At 35.0% G+C, this 10,001-nt stretch overlaps 1 protein-coding gene across 1 annotated transcript in view; it reads left to right on the forward strand.

Annotated features, from left to right (window-relative positions):
- The window catches only part of LOC108912666 (WD repeat, SAM and U-box domain-containing protein 1), a 67,722-nt gene that overhangs the window by 49,461 nt on the left and 8,260 nt on the right, over positions 1–10,001 (forward strand). Inside the window, exons 3-8 of the mRNA XM_018717972.2 lie at positions 5,431–5,661; positions 5,802–5,888; positions 7,248–7,468; positions 7,524–7,856; positions 8,895–9,138; positions 9,300–9,474. Coding sequence (XP_018573488.1) covers positions 5,431–5,661; positions 5,802–5,888; positions 7,248–7,468; positions 7,524–7,856; positions 8,895–9,138; positions 9,300–9,474 — 1,291 coding nt within the window. The remainder of the gene's footprint in view (positions 1–5,430; positions 5,662–5,801; positions 5,889–7,247; positions 7,469–7,523; positions 7,857–8,894; positions 9,139–9,299; positions 9,475–10,001) is intronic.

Here is a 10,001-nt window from a genome sequence, read left to right on the forward strand (position 1 = left end):
TCAACTATTCTCTCCAACGTTTTCAGGAGGAAAGATGTTAAACTTATCGGGCGATATGCCTTTGCCTGGGCATACGATGGACGCCCTGGTTTAGGAATAAACGCCACGTTCGTCGATCTCCATGCCAGCGGTATATAACCAAGTGCAATGCTGGCTCTGAAGACGTGAATTAAGACCGGAGCTAGACAGTCCACCCCCTGCTGTAGCAGTACAGGTAGGATTCCATCGGCTCCTGGTGATTTAAATGGGTCAAAAGAACTTATTGCCCATCTTATTCGTGACTGACTCACCACCGTCTTGGCAACCTCCCAGTTCTGTCGAGACCCGGTCGTTACCCTCTGCTGGTGATTCCAGTCATATTCATCTCCATGATTTAATAACCTGGAGCCTGGAAAGTGAGTATTTAGAAGTAATTCCAATGTCTCCCTTCCAGTTTTGGTATATTCCCCACTCGGTGCTTTGAGAGACCCGAGTTTCGTATGTCCGTTCTTAGAGAGAAGTCTCTGGAGTTTAGCACACTGTGGGACACTATCAATATCCTCACAGAACTTCCTCCATGAGTCTCTCTTCGCTTTTCTAATTTCTTTATTATACTCAGTGAGGGTTGCTCTATAAGCCTCCCACTCTCCTGTCCGCTTTGCTCTATTAAATAGTTTTCTTGTCTGTCCCCTCAACTGCGTGAGTTCCTTGCTCCACCAGGGTACGGTGTGCTTATCGGACCTCACTTTGATAGGACAGCACATAGATTACTTAGATTTGACAATACTGTTACAAGCGTTAGGTATTAATTTATAGACTATAATATATATATATATAAACACACATTTTCTTGAATAAATACCAAGTCACCTCTATTTTTCGTCAGAAATGAAGTAGTTTAGCAAATGTTTGTAAAAGTACATTTTTGTGTAGAATTAAAAAGTACATGAGGAAAAAGGAACCAGTCATATCCAACAAGAAAATTGTGGTTTGCAACATACCATACACACTGTGTAACTTATTTAAAAAACTAATCAAATTAGGTTATTTATGGCCATTCAAAACATATGCCTACCAAGTTTTAATACGATAAGTCAGTTAAGTTCAAGTAATGATCATTGTTTAAAAACTTTAGTTCACCTATAATGAGTTTAGTAGGTTCTGTCAGTAGGTACAAAGTAATGCTTAATTAAGATAGGTTATAATCAGCCATATTTTAAAAAATATTGGCAGAATTTATTTAAAAAAATAACTCGAACACGTATCTTGAAAACAAAACAATAGATCCACAGTTTTACAGTAAACAAATGTTATTTTTTTGTATTATTTCCCTTAGAGTTTATGCTACATTATTTATAAACACCCTGAATACATATTTAAAATTATTTAAAAGTATCAGCTATTGCACCAATATTATCTCCACTCGTAGAAAAAAAATATAGAGTACAAAGTAGTTCTTTTTTCAGACAGGAGAAAAATATACATCCATGCCAAAAAATAGTTTGTCAATAAAGACCTGCAGATTTTCCCCAACTGGTGAATTATTAGTAACTGCAGGGGATGACGAAAAAGCTGTGATATGGGATATAAACACCTCAGGGAAAATAGCGTAAGACTAAAAACTCTTAATGAATTTGTGGTTTACTCTTTACAATACTTTATAAAATGAATGTCTATAGCGTAGGTAACTTAAAATTTCAAGTTAAATTTTCTATAAATTACTCTGTTTATATTATTATACCTTTTAGGATTTTGGAAGGTCACCTGGACACAATCACCTCAGCATGTTTTTCCCCGGATGGCAAAATTATAATAACTGTTTCATGCAATGCTGATTTTAGAGTCTGGTCGGTAGAAGGCTATAACTGTTTATACACTAAGGAAGATGCCCATGAATACGGAATACAGAGCTGTGATATGTCCCAAAATTTAGAACCCATTCCTAACATTGTTGTCGATGCACAATCCTACCTACTAGCTACTTGTGGCAATGATAGTCTGGTGAAACTATGGAGAATAACGGTTCCAAAGGTAAACAAGGAAATATTTCACACTACATGTACAGGGTGGGTGAAAAGTATCCGCAATTTTTTCAGACATATGAGTAGGCTATAACTACCACATAATTCAACAAACCAACACACTCAAAAAATAAAAAACATTTATTAGATCAACATTAATGAGATTAAACAGAAAAATTTCAACAAATATTCAAAATTGCTACCTTTGGCTTCAGTACATTTATCAGCCTCTTTCGAAAATTACCAATGGTTGGCGCACATTTTATCATTGTAATTTTGTCCCAGCCACTTTCCAATGCCATTTTTAGCTGTTCAACGATTGTGTATCACCTTCCTGAGGTTTTTTGGTCCATTAATGAGTTCATTAGGTTGAGATCTGGCGAGTTCGGTGGCCAAACGTGCTTGCCCTAAAAACCCAGAAAAAACTGCTCAGTCTTGCTATAGCGTGAATCTGTCCGCGCCGAGGTACCGTGTCACCTACGGCTTCAAAGTGCGCCGAAGAACCCATTCCTGGTATTCGGTGGCGTTAATTTTGACGTTGCTTGGAAGAAACACCAACATATCTTTTCGGTGCAGATGCCGGCCCAGACCATCACCAAGGTTAGAAAACAATTGTGGAGTGGTTCAATTGTGAAAACCTTCTCGTCAGACAACTAACTAGCTGACACATTGGGCAATATTTTTGTACCCGCTTTTCACCTTCATTGAATCATTGAGGTAGTGGTTGCGAGTAACCTTGTAACTTCGAAGTCCCAGCTTCTTGATGATGCTTTGGACGGGTTCAGCACTGATTCTGAGCTCTGTGACCATCTTACATATTGAGAATTTGAGATTTCGACGAATTCGATGTCGCACCTTGTTGACTTTCTTCGGAGTAGTGCCGCTTGATGGGCGTCCGCTTCGAAAACGGTCCATAGTCCCTCCAATCTCCTTACAACGTGTCAGAGCCGGTCGTCTTTATTCCCATCTGTTCAATTCAGCAACAGTAACATGCTTTTCACGGTCCACAGCACAAATTTAACTATAAATAATAATCAAACAATATTTATGATTAAAATTCAATTCCTTAGAATTTGAAAAAAAAAAACAAAGAATAACATCAAATTACTCCAAAAAATATTGATGGGAACCTTCCAAGCACCCTATTGTCCACAATTTTGAACCCAATAAAGTGGTTACGAATTTAATCAATAGAACTCATTGTAATTTAAAAATTATAATTCAGTAATTGTTTGTGATTTACTGGTATATACATAGTCTTTCCGATCTCAGTTGAAGAACCAAGAGGTTGGCAGTATTTACCAGGTTCAGTTGCTGACGCAGCAACTCAGCACTATAGTTTTTGAAAAACTTGTTCTCATATTTATTTAGCCATACCCATATATAGGTCTGGTCGCCCAGTTGAAGAATAAGCGTGCGGGCAAAGGCAGCATAAACATAGCCGCACTGGGCATCCTGGCCATAAATTCAGTTGTCAACAAATGGCCTAGCAGTGGAGACCGCCTAGCCGGGTGTCTTGGCCGGCGGATTTCGATCTGCCGAGTCAAGCATCACGGACGTGGGCTGGAATTTGGATGGGTGACCTAAGGCAGGCTCGGGGACGTGGNTAGTTATTTAAACTATTACCACCACGCGTTACAATAAAACATTTATTATTATTAACTATTACCATCACTTGGTCATACATAACTCAATAAGTTGTTGCGTTAAAATTAAAATATTATTACAATTTTAATTTTATTATAACAAATTAATTCTTAAAAATGCATATGAACAACCAACACGCCAACTGAATATTATTCTTTAAAAAATTTCAGTAAATGTTCAAAAACATTTTCATTTTGGCAAAGGTTAAAAATGAAGATCAGCATAATATTATCGGAATTTATTATATCTGTAACTGCAACTGTGAAAGGGCATATCAGATGTATTTGTATGAATATCCTGAAAAAAATAGATCGGAATTTGTTTGAATTTTGAGCACTCGAGAAGCCTAGAAATAACTATGGACACGCGAATAAAACTCTAATAATGTTTTATTATAATGCGTGGTGGTAATAGGTTAAATAACTAGATGGATTTTGCAGGGTCTAACGACACTTACAGTGTACGACAACTCAATAAACAAAGAAACCTAAATAAAAAATTTAGATAAATTTGGAACCAATACACTGAAGATGAATTTTTCGAGACAAAACGTCTGAATCTGGTTCGGACTGAGGCAATACAGTATTGGGGGTCATGAAGGCTTACAAAATATTTAATAAAATTTCTAGGGGCGTATTTAAAAAAATGAAGTTGATGATGGTCCTGGACAGACGAAACATTACATATAAAAATTGATTATGCCATTCGATAGAGGGCAAAAAGTGGCCATGAGAAAGTGTCCTTCTTTTTTCAATATCTCCTCGAACAAGGCTGAAATTAAACAAAAACGGATTTAAAAAAAAATCGTTCAAATATCAAATCAAGTATTTCGAAAACTTGTTAGCCTTGATTTTTTAGAGGCATAATGTTGGTCCCCTGATTACGCAACTTTGCCCCCATTTAAGCTACTTCATACCTCTTACTGTTTCCGAGATCCCTGTAGTGAGAAGCGAATTTGTAACAGCCTGTATACAGTGTGGACCAAAAACCAAAAAATGCTCTATTCGCTCAGCTTAAAATTCGATATAAGAAAAAAGAAAGTTAATTATGGTTTCTCGTAACCGAAACGTCGCAATCAGAATCTAAACGTGCAGTGAAATTCCTTGAAATTCCTTCTTGCTGTGAAGTGTCTTCAGATTTTAAAAAATCCTCAAAATAAAAAAGTTACAGACGATTTTCGAAAACGCCCACATTTACTTTTTTTTTAATAACTCAAAAACCTGAAAATCTGGGACTGGTCTGCAAGCTCCAGTAAGTTAACCAGAGAACTGTCTAAAACTTTCCTCATTTAACCATTTTCCTATCTCTTATAGTTTCCAAGATACCAATATATGCATCATCAAAATGGTCCACCAATTACAGCTACTGTAAATGCAGCAACATGAAAAAGCATAATCTTGCATATGTCAAAAAACACGCTTATTATAGAGGGTATAAATAAAATGTTTATCCCAACTTTAATGATGAATTAAGAAAAGTAACAAATTAATTTAATAAGAAATAATTTTCATTTTGAAATTAAATTAGGTACAAATAAATATTATAATGAAAAATAGCATATGTTTACAATACAAATTACATACACTGAAACTGATCGCAAGTTACCCTGCTCGTATATCCGATAAAAAGGTCATAACCTGATTTTATTTTTTAATTTTATTGGGCAAGTACTGCTGAATATTATAAAAGCAAATCTAGATAGGGTGTCCATCTTTTGCTTAACCACATTGATGCAAAATGAGCAGAATGAGCAAGCTGACTAAAACTGTCTCTTTTATTCCAGTGATAAAACTGTAAGAATATGGGACTGGATACCGGGCTCTGGATATGTACAGAGGTCAAATTCTCCGTTAAAGGGCCACAAGTACCAAGTAACATGTGTTCGAGTATCTCCTCAAGGTTCTATGCTGGCGAGTTCTTCGGTAGATGGAACTGCAGTTCTATGGAATCTTCATTCAAGCGCAAGGCTGTATACAATGACTCAGGTCAATGGAGATGCCATCAGAGTGTGCAGGTAAACCAATGTGTCAAATTAAAAAGGTTATTACATATTAAAATATTATGTATTGTGGAAACTTTTAAGACCAAAAAGAAATTCTACAAAATAGGTAAAAAAAAAAACAGTTTGTCACTAAGTAGCTTTTCATTTTTCAGGTTTTCACCAGATAGTGCCATTTTGGTGACTGCTGGTGATAATGGTGCTGTTTGTGTATGGGACTTAGTTCATAGGAGCCTAATAAAGTGTGTACCTATTTAGACAATTTTTATTATCATATATTACTTTTAAATTTAAGTATCTACATAAATGTTTCAAAAAAAGGTGCTATAAAGTCAGAGGCTGACTGATTACCAAAGTTAAAGACGATTTTTTCGTATAAACCATGGGTCCTTTAATTTTGAAGTTCGGGGCGTCAAAAATATATTTTTTTAATTAATTTTTAGCCACTTTTTTCGAAAAAAGTACTGCATTTAAATTATATATCACTAAGTTTAAATTACAAATGCAGTATCATAAGTTTTTGACTATTTTGTAGAAGACACCAACTACAATCCCAGTGACATTTTAAAATATTACTTCTTAGATGTTGGATTTCCCGCATTGTATGTTACATTTTTTCATATTTTACATACAAAAAATATTCTTATTGAAACTGCAAAAATGCATTATTTCTGAAAAAAACAATTCAACGCGCTACTGTCAACCAATTCTCTAAAAAAATATGAGTGCTAATTTTTCAAGTAATTTTAAAAAGAAAACTTATAAACAAATGTTCAAAAATTAATACAAAGGGCGCTGAAAATTTAATAATTTTTCGTTATATGTATCTGAAAACAAATTGAAGTACCTCAAATTTGTATCACATGAATACCTCATTCTTCGACAAATTAAAATTCTTAAATTTTTTATGTACAATACTGTTTAAAAAATGTCTCTTATTAATTGTCTCATTTGGGTCTTGTGAAAAACATGATTTTATTAAATAATAGTAACACATAAAGAAACTGATCCCGTCAAAACGGCGAATTTCTTGGTAAAGCTCTGATAAAACTGTTTGTCCCTATATTAACATAATGTAGTTATTAAAAAAAGTAATATTTAAGGACAGAAGGTACGTGATTTTGGCGCAACCTATTGTTTCTTCTTGAAATATAAAATTTCACGTTATAACATAATGTTGTGGAACTAGTACAATAGTGTATAATATACAAAATATAAGTTTATATTAACTTTTGATTTTTTTTAAATAGATCTAGAAAGTAGGTACCTCTCTACTTACTAAGCCTGACTTGTATTTACTGTTGTATTGTGTGATAACTCTGTATTTACTCTTGTGCTTTTAGTTAATTAACCAGATTAGTATCTAGTGGTGGGGAGGGGGGCACTACCCCCTCTCCACCCTTAAATGGTGCCCATGCCATGGTCTGTAGACAAAAACTGAATTATCTTTTGATGCTCTGCTAATCCTGAATTTATGACATCTTTTTTCGAAACACTGTATATTATAATTATGTTAATCTTCATGTTGTTTTGTATATTTAAAAGTTTATAAAATAATTTTTTTATAGTCAGGTAGCTATATGACATACATGTTTTTTTAGGACTTTATTTGAGCATGAAGGTACAACTCAGTCTTTAGCCTTTACTCCAGATTCCCAATATTTAGTTACGGCATGTTCTTTAGAGGTTGTAAAGGTTTGGTATGTGCAAGACCTGGTGGACACCACAACAGACACAACTTATAACCCAGTGGCTAGGATCGACAATGCCCATGACATGGGAGTATTTTGTACAGACATATCTAAACATATCACATTTGATGGTACTTTTTAAAATTTAGACTAGTGTAATAAGGCTTAACTTTCTTGTATTTGCAGAAAATAACCCCTTAATCCGCTACTACAAACTAGCGACGAGCGGGAATAACAACGAAATAAAAATATGGACAATCACATCCAAAACTGTTCCAAAACATAAAAATGCTTACAGCCACGAAGTAGTGATAGAGCCTTATGAAGTTTACGATGGTCACAGTTCCTCCATTACTTGTATAAGATATAGCAATAATGGTGCCTATTTAGTGTCGTCGAGTTTAGATAAGTTGGTGAAGATTTGGGACAAAGATGGTGCCTGTATAGCGACTTTGCAAGGTCATAATAGATATGTTAATTGTGTAGCAGTTTCAAAAGATTCATCTCTAATCGCTTCAGGTAGGGACCAACTCAAATGATATTGAATCAGATTAAAATTCTATCGAGAATTTTTTTTTTTGTTAAAGTGATAACTAAATGTGGGAAAAGTATCTTTAGTAATGCTATAAATAAATAGCTCGTACATTTCTGTATATTTTTGAATAATAGATATTTTCAAATAACAAAATGGAATAGTTGAAGAATTTGTTGCCACATCATCGATTTAGACTTCTTTATGTTTTAAGGGATTAACTCCTTTGGCTGGTATTCATATTTGTTGTGTCCACTGGTCTATGTCATTTCCAAATTCCAGGTTATTGGCAAATATCAAAAACCAGAACAACATGAGCCAATGATTAAAAGTCAAGCATTGGAATTGCATGGACATACAGTAAATATAAATAGCATAAAAACATAAAACACACCACAGAAATGAGACAACCCCCAAATCCAAAGCCAAAGGCTTGTGCGGAAGGGGGCTACACTTGAAAAAACGCGGACAAACACCCATTATCCATCGACATTGCCAGTGCTGACACCGGGGATCGAACCCGGACCAGAGTAGGAAGCCTAGCCAAAAAATGCTTGCCACCGCACTCTCGACGGACTGCGTTACCGTGGCGAAATATAAATAGCAGTCAGAAGATTCGTCAGCGGCGTCAGCAGTCCGGTATGACAGGGAAAGAGCCTTTCTCTATGAGGTGTTTGGCCCTACAGAGAGAGCGTGGATCCTGCTAGACACGCCCCATCCGATGTCATTTTCCTACCAAGAATACTGGGGTGGGATACAGAGAATTTCCAATTTCAAAGGTTCTTCTGAAAAGATAGTGATGTGACTCTTGAAACATCAAGAAGTCTAAACTGACAAAATGGCAACCAGTTCGGAAATTGTTCAACTACTAACAACTGCCATGGAAGCTTGTAAAGCAAGAAAAGAATTGATTCTGGATTTTTTAGTGTTCTCTTGTTTTTGTACTTATAAAATTAGATAAACTCTAGAATTTTATTCAAGACTAGATAAAGATCGCAATAGTAGATAACCCTCAACATTTTAAGGTTCTACAGGTTCCAACGACAAGCTAATTTTAATTTGGGCCTTGACGGGCAATTTATCCCTAGAATCGGAACTATTTCATCAAAGCATATCGTTAACGAATGTAAGTGGAATTCCCGAATCACAGTTAACAGAAAACGACAATGCGAATGGTGTTACATTGCTAGAGAAAATTGACGATATTGCTGAAGGGGCCATAAATAGTTGTTGTTTTTTCAATAAAAATTTGTTAGCTACGGGATCAGGGTAAGTAATGAATTTTTTGATACGTTGAATGACTTTTCTGCTTTCTATTTTATTTTTTTTGCATATTGAAGTCATATTATTTATTTTAAATAAGCAGTAAAACCAAAAAACGTTTTGAAAACCAAAAAAATTAAAATGCACATAATAAAAATTTGTTTTAGCGATAAACTAGTACGGCTGTTTAAAGTTGGCGAAGAAAATAATAATATTGAAGAACTAGATTATTCACCTTTAGAAGGTCACACTTATGTAATAAATCACGTAGAGTTTTCAAAAGATGGAAGTATGATAGCATCCTGTTCATTAGATGGGTGTACTACTATTTGGAATACATCAGTAAGAATTACACTACTTCAATACAATATCCCTTCCAGTTTTCATTTTTCATTACACATTTTACATTAACAGCTAATTGTTTATATATAAAAAAAGAATCATAAAAATTGATGGTATTATCATAGTTGAAATACTTCACAATATCAGAGTGCTTCAAAGAAATGCAAAATTTATTTATGTAAATGAATAATTCTGTCAATATGTTTTGAGAAACGTTAAATATTTGTGAATACATAGATTACTTCATCTTCATCTTCATCTAGTGGTTGGTCCTTTAAAAAGTCCCATAGCACTGCGGCCTAATTAGGCCTATTGTGCGTCCCACTACTAGTCCTATTCAGCAAGTAGATTTGTCCTTTTTACAAAGTCCAAAAGCTTCCTTGCTGACACTTCTCTCAATTCCTTGGGTTCCAAATAGGGTCTCCCAAGGAGCGTCATTCTGCTACGTGCAAATCCCGGGCACTCGCCCAGGATATGCAGAGAAGTTTCATCCGCCGATTCACATCCTCGGCAGACCGGACTGTCTA

The sequence above is a fragment of the Anoplophora glabripennis genome, unplaced genomic scaffold (genome assembly GCF_000390285.2).
Source record: "Anoplophora glabripennis isolate ALB-LARVAE unplaced genomic scaffold, Agla_2.0 scaffold664, whole genome shotgun sequence".
Taxonomy (NCBI): domain Eukaryota; kingdom Metazoa; phylum Arthropoda; class Insecta; order Coleoptera; family Cerambycidae; genus Anoplophora; species Anoplophora glabripennis.